Here is a 22,152-nt window from a genome sequence, read left to right on the forward strand (position 1 = left end):
AACCTGTATTATCTTCACTCATCCTTTTAATCTTTCTGAAGTACTGTTCCTGCTCTCTGGCATACAGTGTTGCTGTTGAGAAGTATGAAGTCAACATGACTTTCTTTTTTTATGTCTTGATCTTTTACCTGGATGTCCAAGGTATTTTTTCTCCTTCTTTTTCTTCTTCTTTTTTTTTTTTTTTTTTGGTCACCTCAAGCAGCTTTGGATCTTACTTTCCCAAGCAGGGATTGAACCTGAGCCCCTTGAAGTGGAAATGCAGAGTCCTAACCGCTGGGCCACCAGGGAATTTCCCAAGGTAATTTTTCTTTATCTTGAAGTCACAGGTCTTGGTGTCAATTTTCTAGGCCCATCCTGGGTCAGTTTCCCTTTCAAGACATAGATTTAACTCTTTATTTATGTCATGAAAAGTTTACATAAATTGCAGCAATGTCTTTTTCAATTCATCTCCCAGAATTATTGAAATAAAAAAATAAACAAATGGGACCTACTATAACTCAAAAGCTTTTGCACAGCAAAGGAAACAAAAAATGAAAAGACAACCCACAAATTGGGAGAAAATATCCACAAATGATGTGACCACCAAGGGATTAGTCTCCAAAATCTACAAACAGCTCATGATGCTTAACAGCATCAAAACAGACAACCCAACCAACGAATGGCCAGAAGACCTAAATAGACATTTCTCCAAAGAAGGCATACAGATGGCCAAGAAGCACATGAAAAGATGTTCAACACTGCTAATCATTAGAGAAATGCAAGTCAAAACTAAAATGAAATATCACCTCACACCAACCAGAATGGCTATCATCAAAAAATCCACAAACAACAAATGCTGGAGAGGGTGTGGAGAGAATGGAACCCTCCTGCACTGCTGGTGGGAATGTAAACTGGTATAGCCACTATGGAGAACAGTACGGAGGTTCCTTAAAAAAGTAAAAATAGAGCTACCATGTCACCCTGCAATCCCCCTCCTGGGCCCATATCTGGAGAAAAACATGATCCAAAAGGATATATGCACCCCAATGTTCACGGCAGCACTGTTTACAACAGCCAAGACACGGAAGCAACCTACATGTCCATTGACAGAGGAGTGGATAAGGAAGACATGGTGCATATATACAACAGAATACTACTTAGAATGAAATGACGTCATCTGCAGCAGCATGGGTGGATCTAGAGAGTATCATGTGGAATGACGTCAGTCAGACAGAGAAGGAGAAGTGTCATATCATGCCTTATATGCGGAATCTAAAAAAGAAATGATACAAATTCACTTCTAAAACAGAAAGAGACTCACAGGCTTAGAGACGAATCCACGGTTGCCTGGACACACCGCTAGACTTGAAATGGATAACCAATAAGGACCTACTGTATAGCAAGCACGTGGAGCTCTGCTCAGTGTTCTGTGGCCGCCAGGGTGGGAGGGGAGTGTGGGGGAGAATGGACACACGTATGTGTGTGGCTGAGTCCCTTCCCTGTTCACCTGAAACTATCACAACATTGTTAATTGGCTGTACCCCGACACAAAATAAAAAGTGAAAAAAGAAAACCAGATCAAGAAAATGCTGGAGGAGAGCTGAAGATGCAGGGATTTACTGGTTCTGAAACATCAGTACTCAGGGGCATGGTGGACCAATGTGGGATGGTGGAGAGGTCAGGGGCAAAGGTGGGGCTTGTATTAAGGATGGAGAGATACTAAAGGGATGATGGTGCTATTGAAAACAGATGGCCAGAGCAGATTATTGTTACAGCAATGGTGGAAAAATAAATTGAGCTGGCAGATTAGGTTCTGATGAGAAATGGTACAGAACCCATTATTAGTCAGATTACTTTGTGAGTCTAGACGATGGTAAACTCCCAAACTACAGCCATTATGCTGTTAGCACTGGAGTTGCTGAAAAATGTGCACAAATTGATTTTAGAAGTCCAAATGTTCATCCCATGAGATCCTAAAATCCAATTCCTTTACAAAGGAAACCACTGAGCAGATTTTAAAATAAAGTTAGTTGTGTAAGAGGATATTCATTGAAATGTTATACAGTAGTAAAAGTATAAAAATTTTTTTAAGTTTATGAATAAAAACTTTTAAGAAGTACTGTTTCTGCCAGAGAAACAAAACTGCTTTACTCTGTGGACGATTAGGGACACATGTATGCAAAATGGGTCATTTTCTTAAACATGGAAATCTGACCCCCGGTAGCCAGTTTCCAGGTGAAACTGGCTAAATGTCTGCGTACCTTAATTTTCTCTTTCAACCTTCCCAAGCGAATACTGTCTTCTGTCATTCTGTTGAGAACTCCATGGTTCTCACTTTCTAAACATTTAGCCTATGGAGTAAAGCAAGAAGAAAACAACAAAGCGTTCTTAGTTTAATAGAAAACTTAAAATATTAAAACATTCTTCTGCTAAGAGCATTATTACAAAGAGTATTACCATTCTGCCACTTCCCATCTCCAGATTCCTCACCCCTGTGTGAGGGCTGTGGGCAGAACTTGGACCAATAGCTGAGGGGGGGAAGAGCCAAGAGTGGCACGCTGGGCACCCCTCCTGCACCCAAAGGCAAATCCAAATCCCTCAAACAAGGGGGATGTAACTTTCAGCACCTTTTCTATTCTCAGGAAATATACCATTCCTTTCATCACATCCAAAGAGTAAGTGCCAAGATGCAAATCATCAGGGAATGTTTAACAGGAGGATTCCTACATGCTGTTTCTCATAAATCCTCTGTTCCTTATTAGTTTCTGTCATCAGAAATCAGTGGAGCGGCAAGCCACTCCCAGGACTGAGGTCATAATATGAGACAGGGTTGAATCTCCTTCAGTAAAGACAAAACTGCTTAGTCTCCATCCTCTTTCTTGAGATATGGATTGTCTCCTGACCTTGTGACGATTATTAATCCCTTGTTCCCTTGGTAACGGTTGCTGTACATTTGGTTTGCTGATCTTTATCATTGTCGAAAGAAATTTCTTGTACAACAGCCTATATATACTCACAGATCATTAAAGCAATTTTTGCTCCATCAGAGCTTGGGTCCCTGTGTCTTTCTCTCTCTCTCTCTCCCACTCCCTCTGGCTCTCTCTTTCACTTTCTTATCATTGACTCCGGACCACAAGGTTCCGGTCCATTAAAGGACTCCAACAGCAAATAAACTTCTCACTTGACTATTTGGGTAATTAACAAAATTAAGGATAACAAGATGAAGGCACATGCCATTCTCCAAACCAAATGTGACAGGCAGGAGATCCAAGAGGGATGTCACTAAAGTGGAATGACTTAGATTAATACCCAGTTGGGACATAAACTTCTACGTATTATAAATTAACTGTTTCAAATGGTAAAAAAAAAAAAAAAATTTAAGTAAAGGTGAGCATTCCTTCTAAGGTAATATAATAGTGTCAACTGATTTTCTAGAAAGTTAAACTAAGACCCAGGTAATAAAACTTGCCACAAGTCACATGGAAAACCCATCCTAAAGGTAGGATTAGAAATGAAGATGCCAGTAACAATAAAGTAAGATATAAGGGGCTCTCACAAGGCCCAGGACAGGGTAACGTAGGGGTGAGTACTCCTGTTGTAGCTGCCTCTTTGTGCCCCTTTGTGAAGAAGGCTGAGCGCCGAAGAATTGATGCTTTTGAACTGTGGTGTTGGAGAAGACTCTTGAGAGTCCCTTGGACTGCAAGGAGATCCAACCAGTCCATTCTGAAGGAGATCAGCCCTAGGATTTCTTTGGAAGGACTGATGCTAAAGCTGAAACTCCAGTACTTTGGCCACCTCATGCGAAGAACTGACTCATTGGAAAAGACTCTGATGCTGGGAGGGCTTGGGGGCAAGAGGAGAAGGGGACGACAGAGGATGAGATGGCTGGATGGCATCACCGACTCAATGGACGTGAGTCTGAGTGAACTTTGGGAGTTGGTGATGGACAGGGAGGCCTGGCGTGCTGCAATTTATGGGGTCGCAAAGAGTTGGATACAACTGAGCGACTGAACTGAACTGAAACTGTGTCACTGGGATGAATTCTATTGAACACAGATAGAATTCTTTTCTTTTCAACCTGATTTTTAAAGTATTTATTTACCTGGCTGTGCCAGGTTCTCAGCTGTGGTGCATGTGAGGAAACTTACCAAAAACACAAGGTTGTCACGCTCCTGGGTTACATTCTCTGCCAGGCCAACAAGATTTGCTAGGTACTGGTGAGTGGACATTTCATTCTCCATGGCTTTTTCCACCTGCTTTTTGAGGACATCAATTTTCTTTTGAGATCTCCTAGAGAGTGCCCCCAAATGGTGGAATAAAAAAATGTATTAGCCTGCATGGCCAGGGCACAGTGAATATCTGTATTATAAAAACAGCAAGTATGTGAGCATTTAAGTATATTCTTCATCAACCTCAATCTTCCATGAAGTTTCAAAGTGAGAATAGGTACCTGAATTTAATTTTAAAGGAAGCATTAACTATTGACTTCAAGACAACAGAAACTGCAAAATGTTTAACCCAAGTAACAGGCTAATATTATATTAATTTTTGGCTTGTGTTCTTTAAAAGGCATTTGTGAAAAAGAAATCCATTAATCCCTGGATTAGACTTTTGGGAAACACTTAGTAAAGAACTTCTAGAAATTTCAGATTCTTAAGGGTCATCATTATAACATTGGTCATATTTTATATCTTGATATTTAGTAATCTCATTTATCCCTTTCCATTTCATTGCCAATATGAGAAAAAGAAAAGATAAAGAATATGAAATAGAATATTCAATGGTCTTTTTTTAACTATTAAAAAAAGAAAAACAGTTTAAGAGAAAAAAAAAAAAACCTACCTATTTATTTTCTGTGCCTTTTCGAGTTCAGCTTCCAGTGCCTTGTTTTTAGCCATCAGATTTTTCTTCTCTAAGAGCAGGCTCTTTTTCTGTACTTGCAGGGCTGCCAGCTTTTCCATCAACTCTTCCATCTCAGCATTTTCTTTCTCTTCTTCTTTCTGCAACTGGCTGATGGACAAAAATATCACCAGCTTGCATCCAATACAGTGAGGTTAAATGAGGTGGCCACTGCCAGGCAGCCCGGGGGGGTCCTTTGGAGGCCTCTGTGGGAACAGCCTCAGGCAACCCCTGGGGGAGTTGGTGGGGAGTTCCTGCAGGGCAGCAGAGAGGGCCTGGCTGTAGACATACTCCTCTGATGGTGATGATCTCATCCCTTTTTCTGCTCACAATTTTTGTTCATGTCTCTGTGTATGTATATAAATATAGTTAAAGGAAATCAATCCTGAATATTCACTGGAAGGACTGATGCTGAAGTTGAAGCTCCAATACTTTGGCCACCTGATGTGAACGAAGAGCCAACTCATTGGAAAAGACCCTGATGCTGGTAGAGACTGAAGGCAGGAAGAGAAGGGGACGACAGGATGAGATGGTGGGACGGCATCAGTGGACGTGAGTCTGAGCACACTCCAGAAGCCTGGCGGGCAACAGTCCATGGGGCCGCAGAGTCGGACACGACTGAGCGGCTGAACAGCAAAAACAAATACTCCACTCCTTTCAGAAAGAATTTAAGACAGCTCTTTTTTTTTCTTAACACGGTTATAATTGCCCCTCCCTCAAATCCTAAGGCTAAAACAAATTTTATTTCAGACTTAAATAATTACGTATTTTTTGATAAACAAACGATAAAACAAGGAGGGCATACAAATAGTATATAATTCTGGCAAAATGATGCTTGAAAGAAGATTGTTCCTTCACTGGTTTTCTTGCTCAATTTTCCTGAAATAACCGAGAATGAACAGGTATGGCCACACACCCAGAGGCTACTGGGTGAGATGCTGAGAGATGGGGGCTCTCCAGGTACCACGGAGTCTCTTTGGGTACCACATGGGGCTTCCTTCCTGGCTGGCTGGCTACTGAACAAGCCTCACACTGCATATGTTTGGGGTTGGCCTCACTTGCCACACAATTTCAATGACTTCAGCCTGAGTTGGCTCCCTAAACAGTAATTTTCTAAACAGTTTCCACTTTTCCACTGTTTCCTAGTTGACTAGTTTCAGTTAGTCAAACAGTGGACACCCCACAGAATTGATGTTTGAATTAAACTCACCTTTTATCTTTTTATTTGCTGTTTTTTTAATAATCTTTTTATTTTATATTGGAGTAAAGAAGATTAACAATGGGATAGATTCAGGTAGATAGCAAAGGGACACAGCCATACATATACATGTATCCATTCTCCCCCAAACTCCTGCCCGGTCCAGGCTGCTACATAACACTGAGCAGAGTTTGAGTTCCCTGTGCTATAAAGTAGGTCCTTGTTTGCTATCCATTCTAAATACACAAGTGTGTACATGTTGATCCCAAACTTCCTAACTACCCCTTCCTTCCATCTTTCCCTCCTGGTTCTCTGCTGTTTTTTGTTTGGATTTTAGAATTTTATTTAAAAGTGTTTTCATCGCTCACTTGGTAGCAAAATCTAGTTCACAAAATCAATCAAAAAGTTCATAATGAAGAGCAACCAAAGACAACAGGAAATGCTGGGAAAGTGCTGCTGGGTGTGCACAGCTACCTCAGAGAACAATATGTCAAAATCTAAAATGTGCATTTACTCTATGGCCAAACAATGCCACCTCTACCTATATATTTAGGGAAACATTAATCTGCACAAGAAAGTTTACTGGGGCATTGCTTAATGGAACAAACTTAGAAACAAGTAAAATGTAGCATTTCATATGGAGAACATCTGTAAACTGAATGGGAAAAAACTCCAAAAGCAAAAACCTATCAACTTGGCATTGTTTACCCAGTGAAATTATCAATAAAGTTTAATGATTTTTCCAATAAAAGTACTGTGAATCTTTCTATTCCTATTTGTGAGGCTTTGTTAACAGTACCTCCCTTCCTCCTTTCCTTTTTTTTGCGGGGGAGGGGAGGGATTCTTCTTCAAAATGTCACTGTCTATATATTTATTCCTACAAAGAAATATGATTAAATTTTTAGAAAATATTATTTATTTGGATGCACAGGAGTCTTAGCTGTGGCATGCAGGATCTTTAGTTAAGGCATGTGGGATCTAGTTCCCTGACCAGGGATTGAACCTGGGCCCCCTGCATTGGAAGTGCAGTCTTAGTTTTTTATAAATTGTTTCTACCAATTTTGCAAGAGTTCACTATTATTTATTTTTAACTGAAGTATAGTTGATTTGTTAACGTGTTAATTATTGCTCTACAGCAAAATGACTCAGACATATATATATATATATCTATATATATCTACACACACACACACACATTCTTTTCCATATTCTTTCCATTATGCTTTATCACAGGATATTGAATATTGTTCCCTGTGCTACGCAGTAGGACCTTATTTATCCATTCTGTAAACAGAAGTGTGCATCTGAAACCCCAAACTTAAAATCCACCCCTCTTCCACTCTCTTCCTCCTTGGCAACCACCAGTCTGCTTTCTATGTCTGTGATTCCGTTTCGGTTTCATGATGGGTTCGTGTTATATTTTAGATTCCACGTATAAGTGATATCATATGGTATTTATCTTTCTTTCTGACTTACTTCACTTATCCAGTTGCATCCATGTTGCTGCCAATGGAGTTGTTTTGTTAATTTTCATGACTGAGCAGTAGTCCCCTGCATTAGGTTGGTACAAAAGTAACTGTGGCTTTGTATTGCTGAACTTTGCCATTTGATATCGGAATACATTCTTAAATGTGGCTATGTTCTACATGATTTCAATGTGCATTTCTTGCTTTATGTTTTTTGCTAATGACTTATTACTTGCTGTTTATTTTATATTTATTATAGACCACAGAAGTGACGTTAGAAAAAAAGCAAATTCGAGCTATTTTCTTTTTTTTTTAATTTTTTTTAAATTAATTTATTTTTTTTTCCAAGCTATTTTCTTATTTGGATTCAAAATGGGTCATAAAGCAAGAAAGACAACTCACAACATCAACAATGCATTTGGCCCAGGAACTGCTAACGAAATTACAATGCAGTAGTGGTTCAAGAGGTTTTGCAAAGGAGAAAATGGCCTTGAAGATGAGGAGTGTAGTGGCCGGCCATCGGAGGTTGACAACGAACAACTGAAAGCGTCATCAGAGCTGATCCTCTTACAACTGCACAAGAAGTTGCTGAAGAACTCAACATCGACCATTCTGCAGTTGTTCAGCATTTGAAGCACATTGGAAAGGTGAAAAAACTTGGTAAGTGGGTGTCTTGTGAGCTGACCGAAAATTTTAAAAAATGGTTGTTTTGAAGTGTCATCTGCTTTTACCCCATGCAAAAACAATGAACTATTTCTCAACTGGATTGTGATGAAAAGTGGATTTTATAGGCAACCAGTGATGACCAGCTCAGTGGTTGGACTGAGAAGAAGCTCCAAAGCACTTCCCAAAGCAAACTTGCACCAAAAAAAGCTCACAGCCACTGTCTGGTGGTCTTCCACCTGTCTGATCCACTACAGCTTTCTGAATCCCAGCGAAACCATTGCATCTGAGAACTATGCTCAGCAAAACAATGCTGCTGCTAAGTTGTGTCAGTCGTGTCCGACTCTGTGAGACCCCATAGACGCAGCCCACCAGGCTCCGCCGTCCCTGGGATTCTCCAGGCAAGAACACTGGAGTGGGTTGCCATTTCCTTCTCCAATGCATGAAAGTGAAAAGTGAAAGTGAAGTCGTTCAGTCGTGTCTGACCCTTCTCGAGGCACTGAAAACTGCAATGCCTACACTGGTCAAAAGGGCCTAATTCTTCTCCACAACAATGTCTACCACACGTCACACAACCGACACCTCAAAAGCTGAACGAATCGGGCTACAAAGTTTTGATTCATCTGCCATATTCACCTGACCTCTCTTGCCGACCGATGACCACTTCTTCAAGCATCTTGACAACTTTTTGGAGGGAAAATGCTTCCACAACTAGCAGGAAATGCTTTCCAGGAGTTCGTTGCATTCTGCACGGATTTTTATGCTACAGGAACAAACTTATTTCTCATTGGCAAAAATGTGTTGATTTTAATGATTCCTATTTTTGATAAATAAAGATGTGTTTGAGCCTAGTTATGATGATTTAAAATTCACAATCTGAAACCACAATTATGTTTGCACCAACCTAATATATATGTACTGCCTCATTTTTGGAGAAGGCAATGGCAACCCACTCCAGTACTCTTGCCTGGAAAATCCCATGGACGGAGGAGCCTGGTAGGCTGCAGTCCATGGGGTCACAAAGAGTCGGACATGACTGAGCGACTTCACTTTCACGCATTGGAGAAGGACATGGCAACCCACTCCAGTGTTCTTGCCTGGAGAATCCCTGGGACAGGGGAGCCTGGTGGGCTTCCGTCTATAGGGTCACACAGAGTTGGACACGACTGAAGCGAGTTAGCAGCAGCAGCCTCATTTTTATCCATTCATCTGTTGAGGGACATTTAGGTTGTTTCAATGTCCTGGATATTGTGAATAGTGCTGCTATGAACATAGGGGTGCATGTATCTTTTTGAATTATAGTTTTGTCTGGATACATGCCCAGGAATGGGATTGCTAAATCATACGGTAATTCTATTTGTAGTTTTCTGAGGAACTTCCATGTTTTCCACAGTGGCTGAACCAACTTACATTCCCACCAACAGGGTAGAAGGGTTCCCTTTCTCACACCCTCTCCAGCATTTGTTACTTGTAGAATTTTTAATGATAGCCATTCTGACCAGCATGAGGTGATACCTCACTGTAGTTTTGACTTGTACTTCTCAAAATTAGCAATGTTGAACAAGGTCTCATGTGAATATCAGCTCTCTGCATGTCTTCTTGGAGAAATGTCTCTTTAGGTCTTCCGCCTGTTTTTCAATTGGTTTTTGTTGTTGTTTTTGCTATTGAGATGTATGACCTATTTGTTTATTCTGGAAATTAAACCTTTGTTGGTCGCATCATTTGCAAATATTTTCTCCCATTCTGTAGACTGTCTTTTCATTTTGCTTAAGGGTCTTCCTTGGTGGCTCAGCAGTAAGAAATCCCCCTGCAATGCAGGAGATGCAGGTTCGATTCCTGGGTCCGAAGATCCCCTGAAGGAGGGCATGGCAACCCACTCCAGTATTCTTGCCTGGAGAACCCCATGAGCAGAGGAGGCTGGCAGGCTACAGTCCATGGGGTTGCAAAAAGTTGGACATGACTGAAACGACTGAGCATGCGTGCATGGCTTCCTTTGTTGTGGTAAAGCTTGAAAGTTTGCTTACGTCTCATTTATTTTTGTTTTTATTTCTATTGTCTTTGGGAGACTGATCTAAGAAAACACTCGTACGATTTATGTTGGAGAATGTTTTACCTATGTTCTCTTCCAGGAGTTTTATGGTGTCACATCTTATGTTTAAGTTCTTAAGCCATTTTGAGTTTTTTTTCTTTTTAATTTATTTTTAACTGAAAGATAATTGCTTTACAGAATTTTGTTGTTTTCTGTCAAACCTCAACATGAATCAGCCATAGGTACACAGCTTGTATACGGTGAGAGCGTGTGTTCTCACCTCACTGATTTGCATGTGGCCGTCCACCTTATCACCACCACTTGCTGAAGGGGCCAGGTTTTCCCGATTGCATATTCTTGCCTCCTCTGTGGAAGATTAAGTGACTGTAGGTGTGTGGGTTTATTTGTGGGCACTCTGTTCTTTCCCACGGACTCGTGTCTTTTTCTCTGCCAGTGCCATGCTGCATTTATTTTTTTGGCTGTGCTAGGTCTTTGTTGCTGTGTGCAGGCTTTCTCTAGTTGTGGCGAGCTGGCTTCTCATTGCAGAATACGGGTGTGCAGGTTTCAGCAGCTGCAGCACACAAGGTCAGGAGTCACAGCCCTAGAATGTAAGCTCAGTAGTTGTGGCACATGGTCTTAATTGCCCCATGGCATGTGAGATCTTCCAAGACCAGGGATCGAACCCACATCCCCTGCATTGGTGGTGAATTTGTAACCAACGGACCACCAGGGAAGTCCCTACATTGCTGTTTTGATTACTGCAGTACAAAAATCAATTATTTCTAATGATATATTTGTAATTTGTTTTCTATATATGGAATTGTACCATCTATGAATAATGACACTATTATTTCCTTCTTCCCAAACTTTATAACTTTTTTCTTGCCATGGGCACTAGTTTCCATTTCGTAACAATGTTGTTAGTGTTGTTTAGAAATGGTATCAGAGGGCATCTTTGTCTTGTTTCCAGCCTCAATAGGAAAGCGTACAACATTTCACCACTAACAGTGACATTTACTATTGTTTTATTTTTTAATAGAACCATTAAGGAAGTTCATATCTATTACTAATACTGTTTTTAGAAGCTTTTTTTTTTAGGGCTTCCCTTGTGGGTCAGCTGATAAAGAATCTGCCTGCAATGCGGGAGACCTGGGTTTGATGCCTGGGTTGGGAAGATCCCCTGGAGAAGGGAAAGGCTATCCACTCCAGACTTCTGGCCTGGAGAATTCCATGGACTCTATGGGGTTGCAAACAGTAGGACATGAGCGAGTGACTTTAATTTTAGAGCTTTTACATCTAGAAGCATAAGTGAAAATGAACTGTAATTTTCCTTTCTTAAACCATCACTGTTGGCTTTTGGCATCAAGGTCGTATTTACCTCAGAAAATGAATTAGAGAGCATTAACTCTTCTTCTGTTCTTGAAGAAGGGTTTATGTGAGACTGGAATTATTTCCTCCTTGAATATTTACAGAGTTCTCCCGTGAAGGTTTCTAAGTCTATAGTTTTCTTCAAGGGAAGATCTTTGGATTCAATTTCTTTAATGACCGAAGGAATATTCAGGTATTCTTTTTCTTTATGAGTCGGTTTTGACAAGCTGTATTTTTCAAGGAATGTGACCATTTCATCTAAATTTCCAAATGTGTTGATGTGAATGAACTTTTTTCTGAGTGCACACAAATTTAAACATCTACCTGATGGACTGAACCCTTTATCCCTATGAATTGATCCTCTTTGTTAAGTAGAGTTTTTTTACCTTAGCATTTATCTTGTCAGATATTCATGTAATTTACCACTTTTCTTTTGGTTTGTATTTGAGTAGTATAGCTTTTTCTGCCTTTTTCTTTTGAACTCCCTTGTGTCTGCTTGGGGTGTACATCTTAAAGGCAACACAGAGTTGCTGTAGAGAGTTCTGGTAAACCACTCCATGACCCTGCTGCCTTGGCATCCATTTTCTGTGGCCAAGAGGCCCACGGGGGCTTTGAAGTACCACTAGGCCCACTCTGGAACACAGGCCCTAGATAACAGCCAGCGGAGTCACAAGTCAATGTAAGTTCATGGCATGACTCCCCCAGGGACGCTTGTGAAAGGCACTCTTCCCCACCTCCCAGGGCCTTCCCTTTGTGCACCCTTTAGGTAAGATCCTTCCCCATCCCCACTGAAGCTTACCAAAACTCTGCTCTTCTGGCTCTAGCCCAGGAACCCCAAAGCATTCCATCCATGGACCCTAATAAAGGCGTGTGCCCCAGGTCCTGCCAATTTCTCTCTGCCTACACCTGCCCTGACCTCCCACGTGACCCCACAAGGAGTGCTCTGTACTTCCTCCAGGACCTATGAGTGATGAACTTCTCCACTTCACTTTTCCTTTGACTGATACATTTGCCTTTCAATCTAATATTTTTACTTTGTGTTTTCTATTTTCTCACTTGTTATTTTTTTGCCATCATTTGGATTAGTTTTTAAATCATTCTTTCCCTATACTGGTTGAGAAGTTAAACACATACTGTTTCCAGAAATTTCATCACACATATTTTCAAATAATAAAATCAACACCTTTATCCATCTTCTAAATGATAGACTTTAGAACACAAATTCCATTTACTGCCTCACTAATTACATGCTGTTTTTGCTGTACATTTCAATTCTATGTATTAAGTCCCTAAAGCTATTATCATTATTGGTACACAGAATCAATGTTTACTTACATTTATCCACAAATTTACCACTATCTTTTACTCTCAGTTCTATCCTCCTCCTCAGACCCCCCACCTTGAGTTCCTTTCCTCCTGATTCATGCCTTCTATTTTACTTCTATTTTACTTTCCTCCTGATTTATGCTTCTATTTATGCTTTTACTTATTCCTTCTATTTATGCCTTTAATGCAAATCTGCTGCATGGTTGACACTCACTTTGGTTTAGAAAAATATCCTTATTTGACTTCATTTCTAAAAGGGCTTTTCTCTAGTAAGAAAATTCTAGGTTCCACAGAGTTTGCTTATATCCAGCACCCTGAAGTTAACATTCAAGGGACCACAACATCCCTGTTAACACCTGCTGCCACTGAAGTCCTCTGAAGGAAACCATCCTGGCATAACCCAGGTATTGCCATCAACTGGGGAAGATTCTCAGATATCCTATCTCCAACCACTACTTCTGATTGAATATATCCCCCCATACTGCCTCCTGTCTCCAATCTAGTGGTACCTCAACCACTGAACACTCATGTCCTCCTGAGTTTTTAAAAAAAATTTTCTGGATGATTTAAACCAACTTAATTTTTTCTTAGTTTGGCTGTGCCGGTCTTAGTTGTGGCACGTGAGATCTTTAGTTGCGGCATGCAAACTCTTTGTTGAGGCATGTGGGATCTAGTTCCCTGACCAGGGATCGAACCCAGGCTCCCTGCACTGGGGGCGTGAAGTCTTAGCCACTGGACCACCAGGGAAGTCCCACCCTGAGCTATGTTTCACTTGAACATATTTCAGTTCCCCACTTCACTTCAGCTGTGTCTAATCTGTAGGTATGCCCATCCACTGAGTTTGCAATTTAAGTTATTGTGCTTTTCAGTTCTAAAAATTCTATTCCTTCCTTTTCAATCCCACTATTGTCACGTTTTATAGTTCTCTGAAGACAATTTGGAGCTTGTCTTTTCTTTCTCAAAGCACAATAGCTGCTTTAGAGTCTTTGATAATTCTAATACCTGGACTCCTCATCGTTATTTGCTATTGTTTCTACTGGTTCCGAGTCACTGTCTGGCTGGCTTTCTCTATGTCCTGGATACTTCCCTTGAAACATTTTCAGAAGGGGCCTTGCTTCAGAGAGGACTGACGGCTGGTTACTTCCGGTCTACCTGACCTGGGGACGTAGCCCCGAGGGCCCCAGCTTACTGTTCCCTTGTGGATGACGGATGTGTCTCATCCAGAGTCTTTCTCATTCACATGCTGGGTTCTGTGGGTCCTTTCAATCAAGGGCTTCAGAGATCTGGAGATGCCTTTCAACTATGAATATCTCCCTTTCCATTTTCTTTAATCTCTTTGAGATTCCTGATGATCTGAGGCTGGGCCCCTTAGATAGGTCTTCCATCTATTACTTTATCTCTCCATTCCCAACTGTTTGTTTCCTGATGTTCTCAGTGAATCCACAAATTTATCTTTCAGTCCTTCTACTGATTTTTTTTTTTAAATTCTGGTAATCATTAAAAATTTTTCTTATTTAATGATTACACTTTTTTGCCATGGCATTTTATCCTTTTAAACTCTCCTTGGGAGTTTCTTGGTGGCCTAGTGGTTGGGATTCTGGGCTTTCACTGCTGTGGCCCAAGTTCAATCCCTGGTCTGGGAACTAAGATCCCACCAGCTGCACAATGCAGCCAAAAAACTCCTTAGTTTTCTGTATTATCTAAGTTCCCTTTGCTGTGAGTCTCTCTGCTTATCTAGGTCTCTCTCCACTGTAATTTCTTCCCCTTATAACCAATGCTTCAACATGCCTAATAGTCTGTTCTTATTTTAGGATGAAAAAGTGAGTATTTGGTATGTATTATATAAGGAGATTGTCCTTCTGGTGCCTCCCTGAGCAGGCATATTACTCACTGACTGCTGGCCAGGGCTCTGTCTCTGTAGGTGGGTTATGTGAATAGTCAGCTTCACTTTAGGATACAGGGCCCCTTTGCCCTTTAAAAGACTTGCCTTTTACAGACACCACTAGTCATTGCAAACCTCAGCTCTCCCCAGAGGAGTCTGCTAAATTTCTTTAGCCAGGTGGGTTGACATCTGATATCTCATCACCCCTGCTGAGTAGGCTCAAGCTTTCTAAGTGACAATAAAAGCACAGAGTAATCTAAGCTTCAGGGTGTAACCAGCTGTCCAACTCTGAGTCAACAGGATAGCTCACTAGGAAAATAAGCTTCTCCTGTTCCCTATGTCACGGTTCCTTCCAGGCACGGCTGCCAACAGGTAGAACAAGCAAGACAATGTGGGCAAGTCACTTCAGGTTTATGGACTGCACTGCCTTCAGCAGGATAGGAGAACGACACCCAGGCACCTGACCTAGAAGCTCACCAGGCACAGATTCAACTTCATCCTTTTCTATAAAAATTAAAATCTTTTCTTCATGATCTCACCTTTGTCTTAGGTGTAACCTTTCCCAACTTCTCCTCAGACCCAGCCTCGCTGTAGGAGCTAGTTCGACAGCTGCTCTGCTGCTAATTAATAATTCCTCTTTCATCTGTGGTCTGGAAAGGGTACCCCTAACTGAGGCAACCAGAGGACACAAGCCCTGAAGCCTCAGAGGCTTCCGTGAATTCACATCTTCTGTCTCTGATGAGTCCATGCCCCTTTTCCTATGTTAGATTCCCTCTCCAATCAAACACCAACCCTTCCAATCGTGCCAACAGGCTAACCCCTCCCCACCTCCACCTCCTCTATCCCCTGTCCCACCTGTCAACTTGGAGCCCAAGGCCTCTCAGCAAAAAGCTTTCCCTCCTGTAGCATAAAGGCCTGACAGCCAGCTTTCCTGACTGGAAAGTCCTATGAATTAGAACACTTGGAAAATAGAACACACACACAAATTTACTTTACTCATTATGATGGTTAGTTTTATGTGTCAATTTGCTAGTCTATGGTGCCCAGCTGTTTGGTCAAATACTAGTTAGATGTTACTGTGAAGGTATTCTGTAGATGTGACTAACATCTCAATCAGTTGACTCTTAAGTAAGGGAGATTACCTAATACCATTAGCTGAAGATCTTGTGAGTAAAAACTTCAGTTCAGTTCAGTCGCTGAGTCGTGTCCGACTCTGCGACCCCATGAATTTCAGCACGCCAGGCCTCCCAAACTCACATCCAGCGAGTCGGTGATGCCATCCAGCCATCTCATCCTCTGTCGTCCCCCTCTCCTCCTGCCCCCAATCCCTCCCAGCATCAAGGTCTTTTCCAATGAGTCAACTCTTCGTATGAAGTGGCCAAAGTACTGGAGTTTCAGCTTCAGTATCAGTCCTTCCAGTGAACACCCAGGACTGATCTCCTTTAGGATGGACTGGCTGGATCTCCTTGCAGTCCAAGGGACACTCAAGAGTCTTCTCCAACACCACAGTTCAAAAGCATCAATTCTTCCGCCTTCAGCTTTCTTCACAGTCCAACTCTCACATCCATACATGACCAATGGAAAAACCATAGCCTTGACTAGACAGACCTTTGTTGGCAAAGTAATGTCTCTGCTTTTCAATATGCTGTCTAGGTTGGTCATAACTTTCCTTCCAAGAAGTAAGCATCTTTTAATTTCATGGCTGCAGTCACCATCTGCAGTGATTCTGGTAAAGTAGTAAAAACTTAGGCTTCCCAAAAAGAATTCTGCCTCAAGACACAGTTTCAGTTTCCAGTCTGAGTTTCCAGCCAGCTGGCCTGCACTATGGAGTCTGGATTTGCTAGCCCCCACAACTGTATGAGCCAATTCCTTAAAATAAGTCTCTCTTTCTCTCTCCAAATATATATATACACACACACATACATATCTTATATATATCCCATTGGTTGTTTCTTTGGAGAACCCGTAATTTCACCTGCTAAAGATAACTGCTATTGTTATTTTTCCATCCTTTCATTTCATTTTCTATGTATTTATGGTATATAAGTAATTTTACACACATATATGTAATTATAGACAGACAGACATATATACACGTGGAAGTGATCAACTCATCCTATTCATCTCCGTTAACATGAAGATTTTCACATCCTGGAAAAACCCCTCAGGTCCAAGACAAACTGGGATGGCTGGCCAGCTTAATCACACACACACATGACACACATCTCTTTTCTTTTTAAATAAAATTGTAATCATTCTGTGTGTATTATTATGTAACCTAATCTCTTCACTTACAAATATATTGTGGCTATCTTCCAATGTCAAAAACATTCTTTTGTGACATGTTTAATGGCTGCACCATATTTCATTTTATAGGTCTATCCTTTCATTTCAGCAATTCCTCATTAGTGGATGTCTAGATTTCCAGTTATATGAAATTATCTTTGGTTCTAAAAACAAGAGCGGTTTCCCTGGTGGTCTAATGGTTAAGAATCTGTGCCAATGCAGGGGACACGGGTTTGCTCCCTGGTCTGGGAAGATCCCACATGCCATGGAGCAACTAAGCCCGTGAGCTACAACTACTGAACTTGAGCACTCTAGAGCCTGTGCTCCACGTGAGAAACCACCGCAGTGAGAAGCCTATGCACTGCAGTGAAGAGTAGCCCCCACTCATCACAACTAGAGAAAGCCTGGCAGCAACAAAGACCCAGAGCAGCCAAAAATAAATAAATCTTAAAAAAAAAAAAGAAAGAGAGAGGTTGGAACTGTAGGGGGGGGAAAATACATACAAATATATATACACATACATACATATATATATACACACACAAAGTGCAGACTGCAGCCCCCAAGGATGGCCAGGTTCCACTTTAATAAAACATTTACCATTCTCAGTCTTGGACACCACGGCTGGTACAGCTAAATGACACAGAAAAAGATGGAGTACTCTCTCTCCACCTGCCTGTAACACATGCACAGTGATGCTTAATACTTCAAAAGATATTAAATCCTTACCTTTTAAATTCATTCACAATTGAAGTGTGAACTTCCATTGCAACTTTGCTGTCCAACTGTATCTGCAGTTCTTGGCATTCTGTACGTAAAATTGCTAATTGCTCCTTACTTTCAGTTAGCTCCTTTTCTTGGCTCTGTGTTTTAGTCTCTAGAAGCATCAGCTGTTTAGTAAGTTTAGAAACTGAAACACAAAAGAGATGGATAAAGACTTGGTACAAAAAAAAAAAAAGACTTGGTACAAAAGACTTAATAAAGCATGATTACAGATTACTAATACCAGTGACAGCTCTCAAAAACTTATCTTTAAAAAATCTATTGGAGACCTAGAAATTAATATCAAGTCTTTGTTCATAGAAATTATGGTCCCTATATTAAGTAACCACTAAATATACCCTTATGGCAGAAAGTGAAGAGGAACTAAAAAGCCTCTTAATGAAGGTGAAAGTGGAGAGTGAAAAAGCTGGCTTAAAGCTCAGCATTCAGAAAACGAAGATCATGGCATCTGGTCCCATCACTTCATGGGAAATAGATGGGGAAACAGTGCAAACAGTGTCAGACTTTATTTTTGGGGGCTCCAAAATCACTGCAGATGGTGACTGCAGCCATGAAATTAAAAGACGCTTACTCCTTAGAAGAAAAGTTATGACCAACCTAGATAGCATATTCAAAAGTAGAGACATTACTTTGCCAACAAAGGTCTGTCTAATCAAGGCTATAGTTTTTCCAGTAGTCATGTATGGATGTGAGAGTTGGACTGTGAAGAAAGCTGATCGCTGAAGAATTGATGCTTTTGAACTGTGGTGTTGGAGAAGACTCTTGAGAGTCCCTTAAACTGCAAGGAGATCCAACCAGTCCATTCTGAAGGAGATCAGCCCTGGGTGTTCTTTGGAAGGATTGATGCTAAAGCTGAAACTCCAGTACTTTGGCCACCTCATGCGAAGAGTTGATTCATTGGAAAAGACCTTGATGCTGGGAGGGATTGGGGGCAGGAGGAGAAGGGGACGACAGAGGATGAGATGGCTGGATGGCATCACTGACTCGATGGATGTGAGTCTGAGTGAACTCTGGGAGTTGGTGATGGACAGGGAGGCCTGGCGTGCTGCGATCCATGGGGTTGCAAAGGTCAGACACAACTGAGCGACTGAACTGAACTGAACTATACACTTTCTTACTGGAGATCAATATATTGATATTATTGTTAAATATAGAATACTTAACAGGACATGATTCCAGGCTTCAAGGCCCTTACCTTTCAAAGACTGAAGCCTTAAGTCACACACAGATGTGCAAACATACAGCATGATGTTGACCCTAAAACTGCAAGATTTTTAAGGACATTTTTAGTATTACCCAACTAAGGACAGATTTGTTTTTCTTCCCTTTCCTCATTAATTTTTTTTGTTTACTGTCCTATATTTAAAGTAAATCATAAATATTTTCATCCTAAGTGACATGGAAGCATGTGATATTAAGATGTGCCCTGGACATCTGAAGCTAGTACTTAGAGAAGTAGAACTTAGCCTCCTGGGACAGGGTGGGACACATGGGGAGAGGAGGAAAGGATCTGATGGAGATTTAATCTACAGCAGCACCTGCGACGCTGCAGGAAGGCTGAGAGCACAGAGAAACTGTTTAGAGAGCCAATGCTATGCTACGCTAAGTCACTTCAGTCGTGTCCGACTCTGTGTGACCCCATAGACAGCAGCCCATCAGGGTCCCCTGTCCCTGGGATTCTCCAGGCAAGAACACTGGAGTGGGTTGCCATTTCCTTCTCCAATGCATGAAAGTGAAAAGTGAAAGTGAATTCGCTCAGTCGTGTATGACTCCTAGCGACCCCATGGACTGCAGCCTACCAGGCTCCTCCGTCCATGGGATTTTCCAAGCAACAGTACTGGAGTGGGGTGCCATTGCCTTCTCCAGAGAGCCAATGGTTCCTACTTATTTACTCATTCAACAGATTCTGGGGGATAGACCCACAGGTTCTTTCAAATATCCATCTCACATGATTTTTCCTGCTTATGTTACACACTGTTCCCCCCAAACCCAGTTTTGCTGACTCTAAAGTTGTTATCTATAACTGATTTACAAAAGACAGAATAATTACAGAGTCCTGAGAAAGCGGTCACTGCATCATGGGTGATGACTGGATATGCTGTAACAACTGCATTTCAGTAAAAAAGAATATATTCTAAAAAACATGACTTCCCACCATTTTCAAGTGGGGGAGGGGGGAATGCCATTGGAAAATGACACAATGACAATGTCACAGCATCAGCACCGCTTATGGGAAAGACTGCTCACCTTCCTGGAGACGCTCCCGGTGGGTGTCCTTGGCTTTTCTTTGCTGAATCTCCAACTGCTCTATCAACAACTTGTTTTCTTCTAAAACCAGTTCTGCTTGAGTCTGAAGCTGCCGCCTACAATTGATTTACAAAATTAAATACTGCCATTCAGGTGCACCATGCTTATAGACACACTCCTGATTCTAAAAGAAAGCAACTGCTATGCTGTCGGTAATGAATATCTGGACATGTTATAATATTAAACATGTTATTAAAACAGCAAGTTTTTAATTTCCATCAAATTGGGGGATAAGACAGACAGAAGCTTGATATTAAACTGCTTTGGTAACTTCTTGTTTTGTTTTAAAAACAATTGTATTTCTTTATCTTCGGTTGTGCTGGGTCTTCATTGTCATGCAGGCTTTTCCCTAGTTGCAGTAAGCAGAGTGCAGGGGACAGGGAGCAGCCGCCAAGGAGGGCAGACAAGGGCATGACTGGGAGGGGGTTTGGGGGCGGCAGGAGCTCTGCCTACAGAGTGCTCCCAAGCCCTGGGAGCCATCCCCAAACTCTCACAGGAAGATAGTGAATTCAGAGTATGGGGTGGGGGCTGGCCACAGGCCCTGCTCAGACCTAACAGCACCTACTCACATCCACCCTGTGGCACAGGCCACCACCCCAGAGCAGGATGCAGATTTCAAACTCTTATGGACAGGACTGGGGAACACAGTGGGCATGCGGATTTCCAAGTGCAGCCTTTATTTATTTATATATTTATATTTTAAGAAGTAAACAGGTCTGACTTGAAGCCATATAGAAGGTTGGAGAAAGAATCTGAGGGTTCTTGTGAGACTCCTGGAAGCAGCCCAACAGACCTGCTTTCCAGGCCACTAGTCAAGGAGGGTTCGAGGGGAGACATGCTAGGAGCCTGGAACCCTGAAAGAAAAAATCCAAGTTCACCAGCGGAAGTCACAATACACCAGGCAGGATCCAGTAGCCGTTCAACCGGTCCCAGTTGACACGGCAGTGACCATAAAAAGAGGGAGAACCCACCTAAAGATAAGAATGCTGTTGACTGGACTCCAAATTTCTAGCCATCACATATAGAAAATATCTAATTTTTTTTAGGGATGTTAAGACATTAAAAAAAAAAAAAATGCTAAATATAACATACCTACCCAAGGCAAAAAAGATCTATCTGAATAGTTTCTGCTTGCTGGGTCCTGCTTGGATATTGCCTTTAGACGTCTGAAGACATTTACTTTCTTAGATGTGCTGACGAGGCATTTGTTGCTGTGCTCGATGAACAGCACCTGGCCCTGCCCTGAGACGCTCACAAAGGAGGAGACACACAGGGAGGCACAGTGTGGCAGGTCCCAGGACAGTGTGCATTTAGGGAGAGTGCCTTCAGAGAGAGCTACCTATCAGCACCATTCGAGCAGGGCCCCGACGAGCGAGCAGGAGCGCGGAAGGGGCTGTTCTGGTGTGGGGAGGGGAGAAAGCCAGCAACGGGACAGCAGCTGTCAAGGTATGGAAGGCGCAGGCCAGGTGGGATCCCGGAGTGCAAGGCCCCATCCTAGACTGTCTGTCCTAAAGCCCTGCAAGCCATCAGAGAGGTCTAAGGAAGGACCTGACTCAGCATTCGGGGACAGGAAAAGTACCCTAGAAAAATACACCCTCATGGTCCAGGGGCTAAGACTCCACGCTCCCAAAGCAGGGGGTGCGGGTTCAATTCCTGGTTAGGGAACTAGATCCCGCGTGCCATAACTACAGTTCGCATGCCACAACTAAAGACCCCACATGGCCCAATGAAGACTGAAGATCCCATGTCCTCCAGCTAACAACTGGTGCAGCTGAATTATAAAAAATTAAAAGACACAACCTCAGAGGATAAAAATGTGGACAGCCAACATTTTCCAGGTTTAACAACCTACTTAGAATTCTGAAAGTAATCTTTAAAATACAAGTTTAGAATAATTTACTAGGTTTTCAGCTGTACCTTATTAATTTCTGAGAAATTAAATGTTTTAGTTAAAATATGTAAGTTA

The 22,152-nt window shown here is 41.8% G+C and overlaps 1 protein-coding gene across 8 annotated transcripts in view; it reads right to left on the reverse strand.

Annotated features, from left to right (window-relative positions):
- CEP89 (centrosomal protein 89) overlaps nucleotides 1-22,152 on the reverse strand; it is an 85,020-nt gene that overhangs the window by 12,847 nt on the left and 50,021 nt on the right. For 7 of the 8 annotated variants that reach the window (XM_070770908.1, XM_070770906.1, XM_070770905.1 and 4 more), the window contains 5 exons: nucleotides 20,127-20,242; nucleotides 17,826-18,006; nucleotides 4,822-4,989; nucleotides 4,128-4,269; nucleotides 2,241-2,330 (listed from right to left, as the gene is read on the reverse strand). In XM_070770908.1, coding sequence (XP_070627009.1) covers nucleotides 2,241-2,330; nucleotides 4,128-4,269; nucleotides 4,822-4,989; nucleotides 17,826-18,006; nucleotides 20,127-20,242 — 697 coding nt within the window. The remainder of the gene's footprint in view (nucleotides 1-2,240; nucleotides 2,331-4,127; nucleotides 4,270-4,821; nucleotides 4,990-17,825; nucleotides 18,007-20,126; nucleotides 20,243-22,152) is intronic. The other variant, XM_070770907.1, reaches the window with a different exon arrangement.

This window comes from Bos indicus, chromosome 18 (assembly GCF_029378745.1).
Source record: "Bos indicus isolate NIAB-ARS_2022 breed Sahiwal x Tharparkar chromosome 18, NIAB-ARS_B.indTharparkar_mat_pri_1.0, whole genome shotgun sequence".
In the NCBI taxonomy this organism is placed as follows: Eukaryota; Metazoa; Chordata; class Mammalia; order Artiodactyla; family Bovidae; genus Bos; species Bos indicus.